The sequence below is a fragment of the Piliocolobus tephrosceles genome, chromosome 11 (assembly GCF_002776525.5).
Source record: "Piliocolobus tephrosceles isolate RC106 chromosome 11, ASM277652v3, whole genome shotgun sequence".
Classification (NCBI taxonomy): domain Eukaryota; kingdom Metazoa; phylum Chordata; class Mammalia; order Primates; family Cercopithecidae; genus Piliocolobus; species Piliocolobus tephrosceles.
The window spans coordinates 74,622,420-74,644,446 of record NC_045444.1 but is presented as its reverse complement, the minus strand read 5'-3'; the positions used below and the strand labels follow the sequence as shown (position 1 = coordinate 74,644,446).

The following is a 22,027-nucleotide window of genomic DNA, read 5'->3' as shown; positions in this document are numbered from 1 at the left end:
TTTTTTTTGAGGCGGAGTCTCGCTCTGTCGCCGGGACTGGAGTGCAGTGGCCGGATCTCAGCTCACTGCAAGCTCCGCCTCCCGGGTTGACACCATTCTCCTGCCTCAGCCTCCCGAGTAGCTGGGACTACAGGTGCCCGCCACGTCGCCCGGCTAGTTTTTGTATTTTTAGTAGAGACGGGGTTTCACCGTGTTAGCCAGGATGGTCTCGATTTCCTGACCTCGTGATCTGCCCGTCTCGGCCTCCCAAAGTGCTGGGATTACAGGCTTGAGCCACCGCGCCCGGCTCTGTGTTTTTAATGAAGATTTCTTAATATCAAATTCACCTGAGCTGATAATTAATATGTTACAACACCTATATTTTATTGAAGCAATTTAAATTTGCTAAAATTAATGCGCTACTCATTGAGGCTACCCTAATTCCATTGATTGATGCCTTGCAACACAACAGTTAAGCAATATGTAGGACTAAGTAGACTTGTAAGTAGCTCTACTCAAAGTTCATGTACTCTTATCTCCCCTTTGATCCAGAGAAAATTTTAAAGCACATTGTCTCATCTAGTATGAAATATCACCTTTCTAGATAGTCACAATGAGATAGTTTCTTTAAAAATGCCTCCTATCCCAGAAATACATTTCTTTTTTAAAAGCAGCAGGGATGCAGTGTCAAAAAAGCTTTCTGTACATATGTTCTAAAGTATGCACTACTTTTTTTTATCACTAAAGAAGTATCAAAGTCGAAATTGATGTTTGTAATTGATAGATTTGGGCCTATTACGGGATTTTTAAAATAAAACATTCTTAAGGAATTTCTTTCCTCTGAATCAATTCAAATGTATCCTTAATTGGAAAAACATTAAATTATATACGAAAATGGGTATTTATAACATATTCATACCTTCATTTTGCAGAGAACTTTACATTCTCTAAATTCAATGCCATGTAAGAAATAATATTTGTGCTACTTGATTTCTGCCATATCCTCTAAAATCACTCTGTGATTCTCATTGTGAAGGAGTCTTACTTTTCCAGTCTTTGTGTTTTTTTCCCCAGATTCTTGTATTAAATAAGTTAATAAATGTGAAATTTTTACAAGCTCCTTGTACTTGCAGGTATTGTATAAATAAGGGGAACATATAATTTTTCATCCAAATGTAGATACTTTTAAAAGTAAAAGGAGCATTTTCAATAGTTACATTGGGTAAAAATCTATAAGCCAGGGCTATCCTAATAAAATGGGAATTTATTGTTACCTTATATATAACTGATGAGTATTACAATTACTGTTATTTATTTTCTTCAGTTTAGTGTTGCTCAGGCAATCAATTGAAATTTAGCTTTCAGAGGATCCTTTCTTCAGAGAAATGTCCTGGTTTCCACTACACCATAAGCATACTGAATAATGCTTTTCACCTAGTAGGTGTTTGTTAAAAAATGAATTAATGAAAGGGAAGATTTGGTCAAAAGGTTCCGCTTCAAACCCATCCCATTGTAAAAGGAAGAAAAAAATTTAGTAAACAAAATGACAAGAAGTGACTTGGAGGGACTCACTTATATAGATTATGTCTATATAATCTCTATTTCTCTGTCTATATTTATTAAACTTTGATACTCAGGAATATGTAGACATTTAAAAATCTATCAAGGTGTTACTGCAGCACTCTTGTTACGCTTCAGCAAAGAGACTGGCAGTGTTTTACCCTTGCCCTAGAGATCTGTGGAACTTTGAACTTGAGAGAGATGATTTAGGGTATCTGGCAGAAGAAATTTCTAAGCAGCAAAGCATTCAAGATGTGACCTGGCTTTTTCTAAAAGCATATAGTCATATGCATTCACAAAGAGATAATATGAAATTGGAACTTATGTTTAAAAGGGAAGCAAAGCATACAAGTTTGGAAGATATGCAGCCTGACTATGTGGTAGAAAAAGAAAACCCACTTTCTAAGGAGAAATTCAAGCCTGCTGCAGAAATTAGCATAAATAAAAAGGAGCTGAATGTTAATAGCCAAGACAATGGGGAAGATGTCATCAGCACATATCAGACATCTGCAGCAGCCCCTCCCATCAAAGGTCCAGAGGCCTAAGAGGAAAAAATTGTTTCACGGGCCAGGCCCAGGGCCCTGCTGCTCTGTGCAGCCTCAGGACTCGGTATCCTGCATCCCAGCCACTCCAGCTCTAGCTGTGGCTAAAAGGGGCCAAGATACAGCTCAAGCCATTGCTTCATGGGTAAAAACCTTAAGCCTTGGTGGCTTCCATGTGGTGTTGGGTCTGCAGGTGCATAGAAGACAAGAGTTGAGCTTTGGGAGCCTCTGCCTAGATTTCAGAGGATGTATGGAAATGCCTGGATGTTCAGGCAGAAGTCTGTGGCAGGAGCAGAGCCCTCATGGAGAATCTCTACTAGGGCAATGCAGAGGAGAAATATAGGGTTAAAGCCTTCACATAGAGTCCCCACTAGGGCACTGTCTAGCGGAGCTGTGAGAAGAGGGCCACCGTCTTTCAGACCCCAGAATGGTAGATCCACCAACAGCTTTCACTGTGTGCCTGGCACTCAATGTCAGCCTGTTAAAACAGCCATGGGGGCTGTACCCTGCAAAGTCACAGAGGTGGAGCTGCCCAAGGCCTTGGGTCCCATCCCTTGCATTAGCGTGCCCTGGATGTGACACATGGAGTAAAATGAGATAATTTTGGAGTTTTAAGATTTAATGACTGCCCCACTGGGTTTCAAACTTGCATGGGGCCTGTGGCTCCTTCGTTTTGCCAATTTCTCCAATTTAGAATGGAAACATTTACCCAATGCCTGTATCCTCATTGTATTTTGCAAGTAACTAACTTGTTTTTTATTTTACAGGCTCATTGGTGGAAGAGACTTGCCTTGCCTCAGATGAATCTTTGGACTTGGACTTTTGGATTAATGCTGGAATAAGTTAAGACTTTGAGAGATTGTTGCAAAGGTATGATTGGTTTTGAAATGTGAAAAGTCATGAAATTTGGGAGGGGCAAGGAGTGGAATGATATGGTTTGGGTCTGTGTCCCCACCCAAATCTCATCTCAAATTGTAATCCACACATGTTGAGGAAGGGGCCTGGTGGGAGATGATTGGATCATGTGGGAAGTTTCCCCCCTACTGTTCTCATGATAGAGAGGGAGTTCTGACGACATCTGATGGTTTAAAAGTGGCAGTTTCTCCTGCGCACACAGTCTCTTCTGCTGCCATATAAGATGTACCTTGTTTCTCCTTTATCTTCTGCCATGACGTTGAGTTTCCTGAGGCATCTCCATCCATGCAGAACTGTACTCTTCCGCCTATAAATTACTCAGTCTAAGTAGCAACTGTATAGCAGTGTGAAAACTGACTAATACACTAGTGTTATTACCTTGTATTTACAAATTAGTCCTCTAAAATAAATTGAATACCTAACATGAGCAATGTATTTTAAGTTCCTTAGGGGAAATGAATATAATATGGGCCCTGCCATGTATTAAAGTCTTAAGCTAAAACTTCAGAGTTATATTCACAATGACTTAATATAAGCTAGAGAGAATGCAATCAAGCAGAATGTGTAAAACCCTCTTTTCTTTAGTTTCCTTTTAGACATAGTGACTGATTCATGACCATTGAGAATTATGCTTTCAGTTTCTGTCACAAGGCAAAGATGGATATGTATTACAGACAAAATATTGAAAATGAGCATCTGTTAGGTGTTTTCTAATTAATCAAAAATAGACTTTAATGTTCCTTCCAGATATATAAAAGATAAAACAGAAAAGCAATGAATTTATAGCATTGTAGATAGGAAAGAACCCTTACAAAAGGTTAATAAATCATGACATTCATATAATTCATATATTTTTTAACCAAAAAAGTCCATAAGCCCTATGAACAAACATATTTTAACTAGCTCTATTAAACATGTAAAAAATGATTAATAAAATTACCACCAGTTGTTTTTAATAACTAAAGTAAAATATTAAAAATATAACCCAAAACAATGATATATAATTAAATATTTTCTATTATAAAGTAATACACCAAAACATAATTGTTCAAACAATGGGTAAAAGTTTCAAGTAGAGATGTCATTAGTAGTGCAGTCTGAATTATAAAGTAAAATAGAATTAATGGAAATTTATACATAAATAAAAATAATACTTCAATAATTGAAATTGTAAGTAAAGTTATTAAGATATGTAATTTCCCACAAAGTTTTAATTACATATTTAAAATGTACACAACTATAATAAGAAACACTGATTTGTTGAGAAAGCTTACTAATCTCAGTAGATCTACTAGGTACTGGAGGTGGCTGTGTGCCATTGCGAGTAGGCATTGAAGACTGGTGCGATATTGGAGAAAATGGAATCATATCAAAGATGTCAGTGGAGGGCGACTTAGGTGTCATACTGCCTGCCTGCAATGAAAATAAATGAATTAGGGTAGTATTTCATATAGACACATTGTAACGCTAAATATTTCACATGCATATAAAATATAGGTAAACAGCAAATTCAGTTGAATCATAAGAATTTGCCATTTTGTACACCGAAAATAGTTAAGTATTTGCAATTTCATGTGGTTCCACTAATTATGATAAATGCTCATTTAGAAGAAAGCAACAGGACATTTCTGCAAAAATACTCTCAAAGATGATGGCAAAATGATAACAATATTATTCCAGATGAATATAAAAGATACAGTGAATTTTTTGGATATATCGAAATGATTGCTACTTCTAACAGAGAATTAGATATAGTAGAAACTATTCATATAAAAATATGAATTCAGTAAGATACTCTGCATAAGATAACATTTCAAACAGGAAAAATTAGACATAAGTGACTTGCCTTCTTAAATATAAACATTCAAATGAAATTGATTTTTTTGCATTCTCAAAAGTAGAATATATTTTAGTTTGTATTTATAACAACAGTGGCAACCAACATTGCAGTACATTTTATTCTTGAAAGATTTCATCAAGTTTTCTGTAATAAATAGCTATCTTATAAAAACTAAATTAATAGTCACCAAAGTACTGCCCAAATCATTGAGTTTTCTGATACAGTATGGGTCAGGACTGAATACATATAGGGAAAGATAAATGAAAACCTCATGAAAATGTAGCTGAGAAGTAATATCAAAATTAGACATTCACCACTTTGTAAAACAGGGAACAATATGTATATATGTATAATCTCCTTTGAAAACCATCTCATTTGATCAGGGATAAAAGAAAGAGAATTTCCATTTTGGGGGAATAGTGATGAAAAATTTGCTTTTCCTGTGAGAACTTGGACAGAGATTGTTTTGAGTGGTTCATATTAAATTTAGAATTCTCAGAATACGTTTAATTTTCTGATTCACAGATAATGCAGGTGATGAAAAAAATCAGGCTTACTGTGTGTAGAGTGATGGGTTTGCTATTCAGCTAAAATAATTGTCAGTACATCATTTTTCGTGCAGGAAAATTGCTGTCATCCTCCTTTCTTTAACAATTTGTTTATTGTATCCCCTCACCCCCTTCCTGTTACTCAGCAATACCATTCCCCTAATTATCCCATTCCTGTATCCCCTCTCACTTCTATTATCTCTACTCTTTTTCACAATACAAAAATTGTAAAATCTTGGCTGTCATTAAAAGCAAAACAAACCAACCAAAAATTTATTTACTCTGTCCCTCTTTAATCTCCCAGCTTCTATTTTCTTTTTCTTTTTCCTTTAAGGCTAAGTTCCTTGAAAGAGATAGTACACTTTCTGTCCTAAGATTTATTTCATTCTGTCTTTAACTCTTATCAATCTAGATTTGCTCTTTTTGCACTGAACTCTGCTGAAATTGCTTTTACCAATGATCTAATTTCCCAACTGTGATATTGATAGATCCTTTGAAGTATCTGTATTACTTTATATTTTTGTAAATTTCTACACTGTCACCACCCTCTACTTGAAACTTTCTGGTATCAGGTAATCAAAGAAAACAAAAATGGTACACAAAGGCTCCAGATTACATCACATTGATTCAAGATACATCTAAATTTTTGATAACTTTATAAATAGCACATTTTGGCAGAATTTAAACAAGATAAGTCAGATAATAAAAAAGAATTATCTGCATAGCAAATTACATGCGGTCTTGGTATGCTGCTCTCACTGACTGGCTTGGGAAAGCCACATTTAGAAGGTGGTGGTATTAACAGTCCCAGTGATAGTCTGGAATCAGGCGAGTTGACAGGAGTGACAGACATGGAAGAAATATTGAGACAGGGAGATGAATCACCACTACTATGCCAGAAAGAGGATGAGCATCTCTGAAATCTGTGTTGCTCATGATCAGACATATTGTGCAGCAGCTGTAAAGGAATGACAGAAAGAGAAATATCCTAAGAGGAAAGGCATGGAGGAAAGGAAAAAGTATACTTGAAATTTATTTGTAAAATGGTGTTTTGTTAAGATGATAAGATCATTTCACAATAACTTTTCTAAAATTAAAACACAGAGTTGATTTTCCTATGTGATAGTCCTTAGATTCTGCATTGCTTAATTTGATGGTTTTTACTGAAATATTACATTTTTATATATTTTAAATAAAATATTGCATTCATCACGACCTAAGAGGAAGGTAATGGAGAGAAAAATGAAGAAAGCCTGAAGATTTATTTTGGAGAGGGCTTCTGTAATGAAATGGGAAAAGGAAGGATAGTAATGAGAGAACAGTCACAGAAGCAGGAGTAAACTCTTCTAAATAAAATTATGGTTTTGTAGAATTTTCAAAAGGGCTCACAACATACATTTTATATTTAATCCTCAAAACATTCTTTGAAGTATCAGTAGTAGTAATATTATGTCTTTATTACAATAAACACATGGGAATTAAGCTCCACAGATTCTTTGTGACTTACAATAGGAATTAAGGTCCACAGATTCTTTGTGACTTATTCTTATATGAGGTAGAAAGCAGATTCAAAATTCAAAACAGTCTGATTCTAATCATCATGCCCTTTCTATAGTCACGAGGAGCTCCAAACTGTAAGACTTTTAGGGGGATGGGAAGAGGTGATTGTCAAGTATCTCAAATAAATCAGAGAGATAATAAATAACAAGCAAGCAGTGTAGTAGGTCTGAACATCAGTATGTGCATGACTTATAGGGGCTATTTCCATTAGAGCATGGAAAGCTACTGTTAAGAGCTGAACTGGAGAGAGATGAGCTGCCAGATGTCACAGCGGCCAATTAAACAGTAGCCAAAATGGAAGTAATAATTAAGTCTGTATTCATTTACTGCTATGGTATAATCAAGAGGCCAGAGAGAAGGTGCCTGTTCCATCAATGCTCCATTTTCCCCACGGAATGGCATTGAGCAAGAGTCAGAAGTATCACTGCAGAAGTGAGCTTTTGTCTCATTACTTAGGGACTTATGCACAAAAGGTTCCTAAGGGTTTTTCTTTGGACAAGAGACAGTAGGAGGCAGAAGGGAATGGCTAGCAGTAGAAAAGTACTGATACTGAGACATAGTGGAGAAAAGTGGTCTCCAAGTCCCTTGAATAAGGTGGTCTCAGGAGAGGCACCTAAGGCCCTCTAAAAGGAGGCCCCTGAGTGGAGTTGCCTGGGCTATAAATGTAGATATGCACAAGAGCATGGCTGACCAGGGGGCCTGAGTACTAGATTCAATTCCTCCAAACTGTGCACCAAATACAATGTGATGAGGGCACCTTTCTCCCACTAAATACAATGTGATGAGGTGTGCCAGGCAAAGCCTTTGTAACTCCCTATGCTCTGGCCAGAAAGATCCCACATAAGATTCTGGCTGGGAGCCACATTCCTCAGCTGCAAATCACATGTCAGAGATCTTTCACCACTAACAAAAATTCAGGCAGAAAACAAAAATCTGATTTTTTATAAACTTTGTTGTAAAAGGTAGTAATTAAAATTAGTGAAGGACCAACAAGTCTGAGGTTATGTCCTTAAGCTAGGAGGACCCTCTTCACATATTTCTGGAAGCAGAGAGAAAAAGGAAGCCATGTAAAGTGAGAAATTAAGTTGAGGGAAAGGTTCAGTGTGGAAGCAAAATCTCTGCTAGTCTGAGTTATATAATTAATCACTCTATTAATATGCATATGTAAATATATAATTGCTGATTTCTCTGTTGATATTCATTGTAATACACCTCGATCTATTTATGTAGAGATGTGTATGTACACAATTTTAAAAATCTATTTTTGTTCGATATAACTTACTGTATCATTCTGTCCTTGGTGGCCAACTTTTAATTATAGATTACAGTTGTAAGCTCTTTGTGAGAAAATTTTTGTTTTGTTTTTCCCAAATACCCTATGTAACACATTAGTGTAAATGATATTTATTGTCTAATTTATACTAGAGCATCTTTTTACTTAAACTGTTAATTGATAAGGCTGTCTGTACTGAGTAAAGATAAGATATTAAGTGGAAATTGTCCTTGATATTATCTAGTTTAAAATATACATGGTAATACTCTATATTTTGTTAGGATATATATCGCACAATTCTTTACTAGGTACCTGAAAACAAACTGAAGGTCAAAATAACCTTACTTGAAAGTGCTCTGTTATTTTTATCATGGTGTTTGCAGTATTCTCATAGTTCTACTTCCTCTGGGGAGGTAAACTTAACATAAACGAAGAATGTATATAATATAAAAATAATCAAGTATTTATATACTATAATCAAGAGGTTTTTTTCAATTTCAAAATGGTAAATCGGGGATATTTAATAATGTCAACTGTTCTGGTATCTAGAGTTTAAGACTCCAGAACTATTCCTCACAGGTCTTCTTTGGGTCATCAGTAATTTGGCAGTTTTTGTTTAGATCACATGGGTCTTTTAAAGTATAGAATTAGGTGTTCCCAACACAAAGAAAAGATAAATGTTTGAGATGATGGATACTGCAATGACCCTAACTTGATCATTACACATTGTGTGCAGGTATCAAAATATCATCTCTACCCACAAACATGTACAACTAATATGTATTAATAAAAATTTTAAATTAAAAATAAATTAATATATAAAAATAGATTACATATTAAAATCCAGAACTTTTCCCCAGAAGTTAGAAAATCTAGAATGTAGGCCCACACACTTGCATGAAAATAGTTGACTGGTATTGAATATCTGCTGTGTCTTTGAAGTTAGCCTGTGCTTTCAAATTTACCACTCCTACCATATGCCCATTTCACACTCGAATGTCATAATCTGGGCTATACTAGAGTTTGAGTTTTTGATTCCCAACCTAGAAGCAATTCAAGTCAAGGAATCAGAGGTTATATCTAATTCCCTATAAAGATGAAATGTAAGTCCAGCACATTTAAATATATGGGTAAATTTGGCTCTTGATTCTGTACTAAATGGTTAGGCCTATTCAATAAGGATATGAACGTGCAGACATTAGCACCTAAATGACAAACAGTGACAATTTTGCACTCAGGTCCCAAGGTTCTGGAACCAGTCTTTTTTTTTTTTTCCTTTGGTTGCTATTTTTAACTGGTTGAGGATGTTTATGTGTTTAAGTAATTAAGTACATTGTTTAGAAGAAAAACAGTTTGAGGAATTTTATTTTGGGCTTTCTGTCAGTATTCTGACAGATGGCTAGGAACCAAAGTTTTTGGATTGTCCTACAGAAGTATATGGCACCATTGTTCAAGCAAGTCCTTTAGGTTCGTAGTTCCAGGTGTCTTGGTCTTTAGGAACATGCACAGAATCTGAATTATTATACTAAGGGGAATTCTGTGCAAAAAAATTATGTGTTAATTATACAGAAGTTGTTAGGTTATTCAGATAAGTTAATAATGAGTGTCCACGTTTGAGATTTGTTTTTGCTACACTTTTGTAGCTCTTTTTCTTTTGTCTTTTTTTTTTTTAAGTTCTGCGATACATGAGCAGAACATGCAAGTCTGTTACCTAGGTATACATGTGCCATGGTGGTTTGCTGCACCTATCAACCCGTCATCTAGGTTTTAAGCCCTGCATGCATTAGGTATTTGTCCTAATGCTCTCCCTCCCCTTTGTAGCTCTTTTTTTCAGTAAGTAGTGTCTTGGTGCATTTAAGCAATGGTGAATATTTCAACCTTGACTTTTATATAAATGTGACAACAAGAAGAAATATCATAAATTGTGTTTGAATTCTATCAGTAAATATTAAATACATTTGAACAATAATAACAGAAACACTGCTTTTAAGATTAAGCAATTCTGTCATAATATGTATAGAAATATTAGGATTATACCGAAATTTTATGTTTCACTGTTAATTGCACTGGCAATACAAATATCCAAAGACTTTTTAAACATAAAATAAAAATGTCAAGATTAAAATATAATTTATCACAACTACTAAAATGGCAGAGTTCAAAATTATATTTATAATTAAATTAAGAAATAATTGAGAAATAAATTCCCTTACATTTGTATATTAAATTAATTTTTTCTAGTTAAAAAACCTGGAAAATTATAATTAACATTAAAGATGGAGAAAGAAAATGGTAGCATAAAATGTTCTAGCAGATGTTTCTAGATTTTCTAGATTACCATGCTGATTCATACTTTTAAAGTTAATTGTTATAACATATCTTCAATATCAGTTGTTAAATAAAGTTTAAAAGTAATGATTACAACTTACAGCACAGGGTCTGTGTTTTTTCAGATTTCTAGGTCCACAGTTGGTTTACATTGATCTGTTAGTTGTAAGACCTACTGTCTTACAGTTTTCACAAGAATCTTTCAAGTTAAATGGATGTAATTGTAGCACAAAGCAGAAAACTGCAACAAGGAGAGGCTAAATGACTTGACCAGGTACTTATGATCAGAACTGGAATGGGAACATATTTTTCTTCCTGTTAGACAGGGTTTATGCTTTTAGAATTATCTTGTGCAACTAACAATTATGAAAATGAAGTTGTGGAATGGTAATCATTTTTTGTGGGCATCAAATGTTCTTGAACCAATTCATGTTTAAAATTTATGTCTTTGTTTAAAGATTCACATTCAGCTTGTTGTGTAATTAAGATCTTTCACAATCTGCTCTTGCCCATTCTCACTTCAATAACAGCAGAGAAAACACTAGAGGAAAATAAATAGATACACTGTTTATCCACAGTGAAATATACATTTTAGGCTATAATTGTCCTATCAAGTCTAATCAGTGGCCACACAGTTGATTATGTAAAGAAATAATTTTACCTAAGGGTTTAATTGAAAGGAAGACATTTGTTTTACTCAGCAATATAATCCAATATTCCCTAGGACTAGAATTTTACTCACTTTGCTTCCTGGCAGTAGTCTGGTTTGGTTAAAACCTTCTATAGTCAGAAGGGTAAAATGAAAGTACCCAGATACAAGAATCAAGAGGAACATTTTGATTGAACTTGTTATGCCCACATCTTACAATGAAACAATCTTCTGCAGGCACCTCATGAGGCTATGAGGCTATGAGGGCAGAATAAACTCTTTTTTTCTAATATAAATACAGGCAGCACTGCCATATGAATGCAATAAATGGAAATCAGATTGTTCCCAGATAATTAGTACCAAATGGTGGAAAACCTAACCTCTAATCTACTGCCAAACCACTGGAACACAGCAAAAAGCAAACAGCACAGTCAAGTAACGGAAATTTCTCAGTGTATCTAAGTGACTGTATAAAATAAGGATCCAATATCTAAAACCAGGGAAAAGATTTTCACAATTTCAGTGTGATACAGAGGTATGTAATATAGGTACTCTTGAAGACTATTTCATTTGATAGAAAAGGAACTCATGATTGACCCAATCGTGGTGGTATTTAGAAGATATGTAAGCATTCTGTTTAAAAACAAGTAAGAAAATATTTTATATACATTAAGTGTTATATATTCATATCAATTTTTATATGAGAAAGTGAGAAATAGGAGTGGTCTCCATGTATCATGCATATGAAGAATTGGTTTTAAGTGAAAAATGTCGGAAGCAAATATTAAAGATACACTTGTTAGGAATGTCTTAATTTCAGTACTGAACAAAAAAGTAGTCTCATATTATTTTCTTTAGCTAGAACTTAATTACATAAGCTCACAGTGACCAAATTTATATTGGGCATATTAACTAAACAATAAACAATTACAATAAAAAAGGACAAACTTTTTTTTCACTCAAGCACATGAGACCAGACCTTCTCTATGAATTCCAGATTTGTATATTCAGCCACCTAATAAGCATTTCCAATTGGTTGTCTAGTTGGCAGAAATAACGTAGGCAAAAGTGAAATATTGATTCTTTATCACTCACTCCCCCTAAGTCATGTCTGTTTCAGAAAATGGCATCATTTCCCACATGTTAAGGAGAAAACCTGAAGGGACACTCCTGCTCCTTTTGTGTGTGTGTGTGCGTATACTGCCCTCAACAAATCCACTAGTAAATTTTGCAAGCTCTACCTTCAAAATGTGTCAAAAATCAAGCTCTGCTCATAACCTCTACAGGTAGAATTATAGTCTAATTTACCCTCCTCCTAGACTACTGAAATGTCTATTTCTGGGACATCACTTTGGCCTCTTTACAGTCCATGCTGCATATAGCAGCCAGATGATCCACAAATTCCATTTAAAACCTTCAAGTGACATATCATTGCATTAAAAAAAAAAAATACTAATCCTTTGCCATTGCCTATGAAGACTTATCAAACCTAGACTCTGAGTCTGTCTTCAATGTCCTCTCCAATTGTTTTGGCTTTCAGTCACTACACTGCAGCTGCAAAGTTCTTGTTATTGTTTTCAGTCTGTTGCATTTGTTAACATTTTATCATTCAGATTGCAATTCAAGTGCTACCTTCTTTGAAGGGGCTTGCTTCCCTGGTCACTTTCTCTAAACAACATTCTCAATCATTCTCTTCTATTCTGCTCTATTTTGTTTTATTCATAGCATATACAATATCTAAATGGTTACATTTATTTATTGAAATATTTATGTATTTATTACCAACCTTTCTTTCTTTCCCCCACGGAATGCAAACCCTTTAACATCTGAAATACATAAACTGTGAAAACCAAAGAGCCTAGATGTATGGAAATATTAGATCTTCAGTACACATTTTATAATATTTCATAGCAGATCACAACTGTATCAAATGTATACAATCAACAAGTGAAATAAAATGACAATCAAAGTGATATGCATTGTAACGTACAGTCTGCTATTAAGAACGATTTCAAAATCCCAGTGATGAAGCAGTGGGACTAGGAAGACCAAAACCAAAACTAAAATGTACACCATAAAACTTTGAGGGAACATTTTAGAAGTCTTGAATATTTTTATTCAAGGTTTCAACCTAAAATTACTTAGTTTGGAATTCAAAATCCATCAGTATGACCAATTCATGTTCATGTATATAACATATAAGTGACTGACAAACTTTCTAAGAAATAACAACCTTCCCTTAGGGCGTCTCTGAGGAAAGTAGAAACATGCATGCCCCTATGTTCTCACCTAAACAGAGACTCTTTAAAGTACAAAGGTGTCCATGTAGATCATTCTACTGCTTTGGGCCTCACATTTTAAATTTATGATTTAACACAGAATAAGGATATCAACATCAATAAGACTGTAATATATTATTAGGAGATTTGGTACATTTGAATCATTGTCTTGTATTACGGAAATTCAACTTTAACTTTGGACCTCTTGTTAGAGAAGATGGCTTGTCATTTTTTAGTTATCTAATCAAGCTTTGTTGTTGTTATTTGTTTGTTTGTTTTTGAGACAGGGTCTTACTCTGTAACCCAGGCTGGAATATAGTGGCATGATCGTGGATGATTGCAACCTTGATCTCCCAGGCTTACCACAGCCTCCAACTCCTAGGCTCAAGCAATCTTTCCACCTCTACCTCCCAAGTAGCTGAGACTACAGGCATGCACCACCACGCCCAGCTAATTTTTGTATTTTTGGCAGAAATAGGGTTTTGCCATGTTGCCTAGGCTGGTCTCCAATTCCTAGACTCAAGCTATCAGCCCACCTCTGCCTCCCTAAGTGCTGCGATTATAGGCGTGAGCCACCATGCCTGGCCTAATCAAATTTTATCAAGAATGTTTCCGTTGCTTGCCATATCTGACTTTATCTTCTACTTCATCACAAACTGATAAGAAAATAACATCTATAATATTAATTTACATTATTGTTATTTTCACATTACTTTTAATTCCACAACTCCCAAAATTCCATTCCTACTTTTTTCTTTCCCTTTCCCCAAAGAGATTATATTAAAGCTAAGATAAAAGATGGATTTTATTTGACTAGCAATTGTTTAGTGTGAACTATATTTGTTAGGCCAGCATATCCAGATATTTCAGAACATTATTGTGCTTAAAGTTATATTTTTATGAGCCAAATTATAGCATTAAATAATTTATAAAGAACTATACCTGAATTAGAGTTTTTTGATAAAAGTGTCACCTTTCTGTGACTTGAAAAATTTGGCTTCCAGTGGGATCAAGATCTGTCTTGGGCTGGTTAGTTGTGAAGAGTTTTCTGTGTGAGGGGCTCCTCTCATTACTAAAAACTCATCAGATTCCAAATTAATTGCATACACCATACACACCTATGTTGTAATTCAATATGCATAACGGGATTCATAATTCACTTCAATGCTTCTTTAATAATGTATCGATCACTGCCTCTAATCCTTTGAACAAACTGATGAGAACTTTAGTCATTTTGGAGTACTCTAATCCTCAGTCCTCTGAGCTCAAAACAAACACATAAAACCCACAGAGTCTTATTTCCAGGGTTATAAACTCATTAAGCATTTACTTTGCTAGCCGTGGGGGCACTCTGTGAGGTACTTTGTGTTCCTGCTGTGTGTCCTGTAAAACTGATGTTCAAATTTCATAAGAAAGAACAGATGTAAAACATTTCTAACTTAACAGAAATTTCTTTATTGCAGGCACATGGTAAGCTGTTAAATAAGATATTATAAATTTACATTTTATTATTTGCCATTTGCATTGTCTGTTTTTCAAATTCAATAATCTGAATCATTAATAAATTTTCAAAAATAACTGCAGGTAACTAATTTTATTTTATTTTAATATCAGGAATTTGGGACCTCATTTGAGTAGATATGAAATAAATAAGCTGTACTTAGTGTTCTACAAGTTTATTTCATAGCTACATAACTAAAATCGGAAATGAAAGGCAAAAATGTTTTTTAATAAGAAGCACATTAGCAAATGCTGTAACAACGTTTTGTAAACCATTTGAATTGGTTAGGTATCTCATTAATTTACATTTTAAATTTTAGCATTTAATTTTACATTTAAATTTTAGCAATTTTAAAATGCTCTTGAGTTCACTTTCTTTTAAAAATCAAACAAATTCTATTTTCGCATATTTGTTGTGAGAGCAATTAAAACTACTTTGGCAATTTTCAAGTGTCTAATACCTTGTTATTAACTATAATCACCATGTTGTACAAGAAATCTCTTGAACTTACTTCTCCTAATTAAAATTTTGCATCCTTTGATCATCGTCTAGACCCTTTCTATACAACTCTGCCCCAGCCCCCAGTAACCACTATTCTACTCTCTGCTTCTATGAGTTTGACTTTTTTAGATTCCACATATGAGTGGCATCATGTGATATTTGTCTTTCTGTGCGCGGCTTATTTCACTTAGTATAATGTCCTCCAGATTCTATCTTAATGAAGACGTACATCTTCCAGCATATCAACAATTTAAAAAATCATATGATAAGATTTTAGGAGCTAAAAAGTCATGTGACAAATAATTTTTAAAGTTAAACAAAAAGTGTAGACAATGACATTACATGACAAAAGACTATAAGTAGATTGCAAAGTTATAATTTGTCATTTCCACAATGATCAAGGATACAACAAATTTTCTACATATATGAACTAAGCGTAAGACAGTGACTTAGAAGCAGTTATTTCTTTATAAATTCAACCTCTCAGTTGTAGTTTTTGAAGCATTTTATTTAGATAAATCCAGGCCGAGATGAATACAATGCCTAAAATAATTATTACATGATGTAACCTTGGGAGGGCTAATTCATTTTAAAACATGGCCTTTTCAATATTTTTACTTTTTATATATAACTGGCTCTACTAGTGAGAATTGCTAAATAAATGAATTATGCTTATGAACATGTTATGTTTCCTTCATATACCAACTTGCATGCTTTCCACTTGAAATAGCTATTTCAGCCAAATGGTCAAAGACACCGAAGCAAGGGTCATCTTGTCATTCCTCCTGTCCTTTGTCACTTCTGAAGCTGACTCAGTAATCAACTGAGTTGATTACTATGAAATCAACAATGCACATTCATAATCCAAATCCTGACCCACCTTCTTCTCAGAGCAGTGTCTGCTTTGGGAGGATAAAAAAGGTAGGATGCAGTTTGATTAATATGTTTGAAACCTCTTTGCTCTTCTCAAATGTTCTTCCTCAGGTAAAGAGGATACACAATGACCAGTTTTGGGTTTGGATCCAAAAAGCTGATGGAGCTTACTTTACTCCTTTGTCAACACAAAAATGAAAGCAACGCTACTCTTCATATGTGATGAATTCCAGAAACAACTACGTTATCAAAACTCCTTGAAAAAGTTACTTCCCCTTCATATAAATGAAGTATATTTATTTTTATTCTCCTAGTATATTTCACAACATGGCTTATAATATGATTTTCAACAAGACCAAGAGGATGTGTGTTTCATCTTGGGATGGAAGGTTGAATAACAAATTTCAGCTGATGTTCTGTCCCTTGCAGTTAGAGAGGCGAGAAAAAAATCATAATCCTGGTGAGCAGCAAACAGTGACAAGAAAAAATAAGAAGGAATATCAGAATAAAACCAGAACCTGAAGAGGATGCTCCAGCACAGATGTCAGTACCTCAGTCCCAACCTCTCTCATCAAGGCCATAGCAGCCCTACTGGCACAAAACACAAAACCCACAAGCCAAGCAATGGAAATGCTCACTTTCATATGGGAGGTGGAAAAATGTGAGTTTACAGGAAAGATCATTTTTTGACCCATTTCCAGAGTGTGCCAAGTTTGAAACCCAAAATGAAACTTCTATAGAAACATTCTTATTCATAGTGATGACCTTGTGAACGATTCTAGTATTAGATATTAAAACATGAACATTTTCATTGAAGCACAGTAAGCTTCCATAAAAAATTTTGCAACAAATTTCTTTTTTCAGTTCATGTTTATGTTATAAGTTAGATATGATTTTTTTTTTGAAACAGCTTCTTTCTCTGTCACCCAGGCTGGAGTGGGGTGGTGCTATCATAGATCACTGTAGCCATGACCTCTGGGCTCAGGCCATCCTTTCACCTCAGCCTCCCCAGTGGCTGAGACTACAGGGGTGTGCCAACATGCCTGGATAATTTTTTGTATTTTTTGTAGAGACAAGGTTTCACCATGTTGCCAGACTCGTCTTGAACCCCTGTGCTCAAATGATCTGCCTGCCTTGACCTCCCAAAATGTTGGGATTACAGATATAAGCCACTGTGCTTGGCTTAGATATTAAATTTTTTAAATGAAGAATAATAAATACACTTTAAAAGAGAATATCAGTAGTACAGATGACTCAAACCAAAAATCATCTTCTCCTGAATATATTTGCCTAGAAAAAAATATTGTTTTAAATTCCACCTCCCTCCAATAAATTCCCTTTGCCAAAAATCACGTAATAATGATATCGTACATGGTATTGGGAAAAGGATTTCAAAACTGTGACAAATCAGACATAAATATTTTAACTACAAGGACTTGAGTTTTGTCTGCAGAGAATACCACTCATTTTAATGTTTGAAATACAATTGCCTCACTCTCAGTGGGAAACCCTTACCATATAATATAAGAAACCAGGTTCAGTCTTGCTCACAGCTGAATTCCTATAATGAAGTTGAGCACTTCAAGGGGAGACTGGCATAAGTCATTAAATCTAACTCAGCAAATAGTAATTAATAGAAATGAAAGAAGAATATGCCACAAAGAAAAAAAATTATATTATTTAATAAAACTTAAGACTAAGTCGAGGGTTGAATTTTGAACTAACTAGGTAATTTTAAGTTTTAAATTAAACTGCTTAGCAGCCTTCATCTCTATGCATGTTTACTTTGAAATTACTGATCCCAAAGTATTATATGAAATATTGCAGAACTAGTGATACAGAGATGTTTCATCACCACAAAATCTTGTTTCTAAGGAAAACATACACATATTCAATATACTCACTGGAGATGTTGATACTTGAGTTATTCTTAGTTGGTTTTCCAAATCTTGTACTTTATTTTTAAGTTCCATATTTTCTGTTTCTAAGTCTTGGATCTAAAAAGAAAATGATTATTGAATAACTTTCTGTTTTTTTTTTTCTTGGAATATACCGGCTACAGTTATGAGTAGGAATTTATATTATGCAAAACCTTAATGTACTTTGTTGTGCATGGGGAGAAAACGGTTTGATAAAGTTTGGGAAATGTTGGAGGATTTCAGATCATTGAAAGACTTAAATTTATAATATATTTGTATGTGTGTGCAAATTTTATGTTCCTAGTATCTCAACATTGTGTTTTCTTGTTGGACTGTGCAAACTATACCCATAATCTTGGAATATAACCACAAGACAGTGAAACTTGCTTATGATGATTTTGAAGAGTGGAGAAAGGCATAATTTAATTACCAAGGAATCTGATCTGCATGAAAAACCACTTACCCAGCATCTGCTGCTTCTGCTGCTCTGATCCCCATGAGAAGCATCAGGAAGTGAAGCAAAGTCACATGAGAACACTAAGTTCTTGTGGGAATTCAATATAAAATAGTTAAAAAAAAAAAAAAAAGCTATGCAGGGGATCAGGAATGAAAAATTATGGGAACATAGTGAAAGCAGTTCCAGTCAGTCAGTGTGGGGGAAATTTAATGGCAGGTCTTCTAAATTTGTTTGATGATATGCAAGTTTCCCTGTACTTACATCACACAAATGTAAAACAACAAGCTTAGTTTACTCACTCTTTTTTGTAACCCTGCGATCTGTTTTCTTGTTTCAACATCTTTTCCTCCTGATTCTAGAAATTTCCTGTATGCCAGGTCAAATGCTTGGCCAATTGTTAAAGTGATCTCTTCAGCCTGTGTAAAAATCAAACAATGATTTGCATTTTAATAATATGTCAAACTTTTTTTGAATCGAGAAAACAACATTCATATAAGCACTTACTGCAAAACATTCACAAGAGGTACTTCAAAAGGGCAACAGTTTGTAGTAGAGATGTAGTAAATGAGCAAGGTAGTATGCTAATATAACTCAATGCCTACCCAGGCACAGCATTGAAAAAACAAGCAGACTTGGGGTGAGCATTACTGAACAGCTGTTGAAGTGAGAAAGTTGTAAGCAAGAGTTCTTTCTGTCAAAATTCTCATCTCTTTTATTGTATTATTTTTTCCTACCAGTTTTTCTCTCTTTCTCAAATATTTAGTGCCTATTAAATGAAAGCAGAGTGCCAAATGCAGTTTCTCTTCTTGCTTAGCTACTTATTTCCTTTTCCTTGTGAGGCGGGTTTGTTAAACCCTAAGCAGGTAACTGAATGAGGCTGGCCAGGTGGTGTCTCTGGAAAACTTGAGGTATGCCCTCTAAATGGCACACCTGCTACTCGGTCCCAGTTAATTGTTGCCTGGTGGAAGTGAGCAATTCAAATCTGAAACTGTCAGATCTTATGTATACAAGATGAGGTCAGAAGTCTGAAGTTTTATATGAGAGCTCCCAATTTTAAGCGATGGTAAACAATTTGTATTTTGGTAAAACACAATGCCAGTGATCAAAATATATATATATATATCATCTGAATTTGGGCTTGTAAACAACTTACAATCTCAGATCTATTGATTAGAAACTGCCACAAATATATCTTATGTCCACCAGCTCATTTCTTCTCCATTCATATCTCCACTGAATTTATAATGTCTTGCACATAGTAAAGACTTATATTAAATAGAGATTTATTTACTTAATCAACATTATAAAGACTTTTGGTAAAGGCATCAGTCAGATTTAGTGTTGTCACAATTATGCCATAAGACCTCCAGATAACAAGACTGCTAGTAATATATATTGAAAATGCTATGCTTTAACTTTACTACAAATCCTAATAATTTATTATCTGCTGTGATCAACATAAAATGAAAACATGCTTTGTTAATTAGCTTCTATCATTTAATGGAATTTTTATAGTTCATTATTTAAGGAGGGCTTAGACAAAAAATATGGTATTTAACCTAGTTAACTAAAAAGTGCAAAATATGTACATAATATTTTAAAGGAATACTGTTTTACGAAAGAAAAGAAAAAAGGAAAGTAAACGACAATGAGCTATAATAAAAACTACTAAATAAATGAAAATGACAGATATCAATGTATGCATGTTCAATGACTTAAACTAATTGGTTGTGTTAGATATTAAGATTATTTGTAACATTAAAAAGTGGTAGAAGTGGTTCGGATAGATTGTGGGATTATGAATAATTTGTTTTCTGTTTCTAATTTCAAATCTTTGGGTAATAGGTTTCTATTTATTTTACGATAAAAAGACTTTTTTCTTCTTTTTAAAAATTTCTTCTAAAAAAACATGGGATACATGTGCAGAACGTGCAGGTTAGTTACACAGGTATACATGTGCCATGGTGGTTTGCTGCACCTATTGACCCATCCTCCAAGTTCCCTCCCCTCACCTCCCACCCCCTAATGGGCCCTGGTGTGTGTTGTTCCCCTCTCTGTGTCTATATGTTCTCATTGTTCAACTCCCACTTCTGAGTGAGAACATGCGATGTTCGGTTTTCTGTTCCTGTGTTAGTTTGCTGAGGATGACAGCTTCCAGCTTCATCCGTGTCCCTGCAAAGGACATGATCTCATTCCTCTTTATGACTGCATAGTATTTCATGGGATATGGGATATATGTACCACCTTTTCTTAATCCAGTCTATCATTGATGGGCATTTGGGTTGGTTCCAAGTCTTTGCTATTAGAGATAGTGCTGCAATAAACATACGTGTGCATTTGTCTTTATAGTAGACTGATTTGTATTCCTTTGGGTACATACCCAGTAATGAGATTTCTGGGTCAAATGGTAGTTCTAGTTCTAGATCCTTGAGGAATTGCCACCCTGTCTTCCACAATGATTGAACTAATTTACATTCCCACCAACAGTGTAAAAGTGTTTCTATTTCTCCACAGGCTTGCCAGCATCTATTGTTTCCTGACTTTTTAATAATCACCATTCTGACTGGTGTGAGATGGTATCTCATTGTGGTTTTGATTTGCATTTTTCTGATGATCAGTGATGTTTTCTTTTCATATGCTTGTTGGTCGCATAAATGTCTTCTTTTGAGAAGTGTCTCTTCATATCTTTTGCCCACTTTGTGATGAGGTTGTTTTTTTCTTATAAATATGTTTAAGTTCCTTGTAAATTCTAGATATTAGACCTTTGTCAGATGAGTAGATTTTTAATTATCGGTTGTTTCCCTTCTAAATTATGATTTTGATGTATCCTTCTTGTTTTCTTTTCTTTTTTTTTTTTTTTTTTTTTTTTTTTTGAGATGGTGTCTCCCTCAGCCACGCAGGCTAGAGTGCAGTGGCGCGATCTCGGGTCAAACTGCAACCTCCACCCTTTGGGTTCAAGAAATTCTCCTGTCTCAGCCTCCTGAGTTGCTGGGACGTGCCACGACACCCAGCTAATTTTTGTATTTTTAGTAGAGGCGGGGTTTCACTATGTTGGCCAGGCTGGTCTCAAACTCCTGTCCACAGGTGATCCACCCGCCTTGGCCTCCCAAAGTGTCGATGTATCCTTTTAATGAGACATTATGTTATCTTCAAACAATTAATTTGTACATTATAAAGAATCATTTAAATGGTAACATTGTTGATTCATCATTAATGACATTTGACCTCATATTATTCATTTATTTATACGAATAACTTTAAAAAACCATGTTCTCGTTTTATAATAACATCCTTATTAGGCAC

At 34.7% G+C, this 22,027-nt stretch overlaps 1 protein-coding gene across 33 annotated transcripts in view; it reads right to left on the bottom strand.

The window, feature by feature from the left end:
* GULP1 (GULP PTB domain containing engulfment adaptor 1) overlaps positions 1–22,027 on the bottom strand; it is a 320,008-nt gene that overhangs the window by 8,493 nt on the left and 289,488 nt on the right. For 16 of the 33 annotated variants that reach the window (XR_004229212.1, XM_023212402.2, XM_031936478.1 and 13 more), the window contains 3 exons: positions 19,024–19,140; positions 18,253–18,345; positions 4,271–4,409 (listed from right to left, as the gene is read on the bottom strand). Coding sequence is in view for 32 of the 33 variants with exons in the window: in XM_023212402.2 (XP_023068170.1) it covers positions 4,271–4,409; positions 18,253–18,345; positions 19,024–19,140 (349 nt within the window). In the remaining variant the exon portion in view is untranslated. Of the gene's footprint in view, positions 1–4,270; positions 4,410–6,117; positions 6,343–18,252; positions 18,346–18,730; positions 18,755–19,023; positions 19,141–22,027 lie in introns of all 33 variants that reach the window. The other 17 variants (XM_031936469.1, XM_031936461.1, XM_031936466.1 and 14 more) reach the window with 2 other exon arrangements.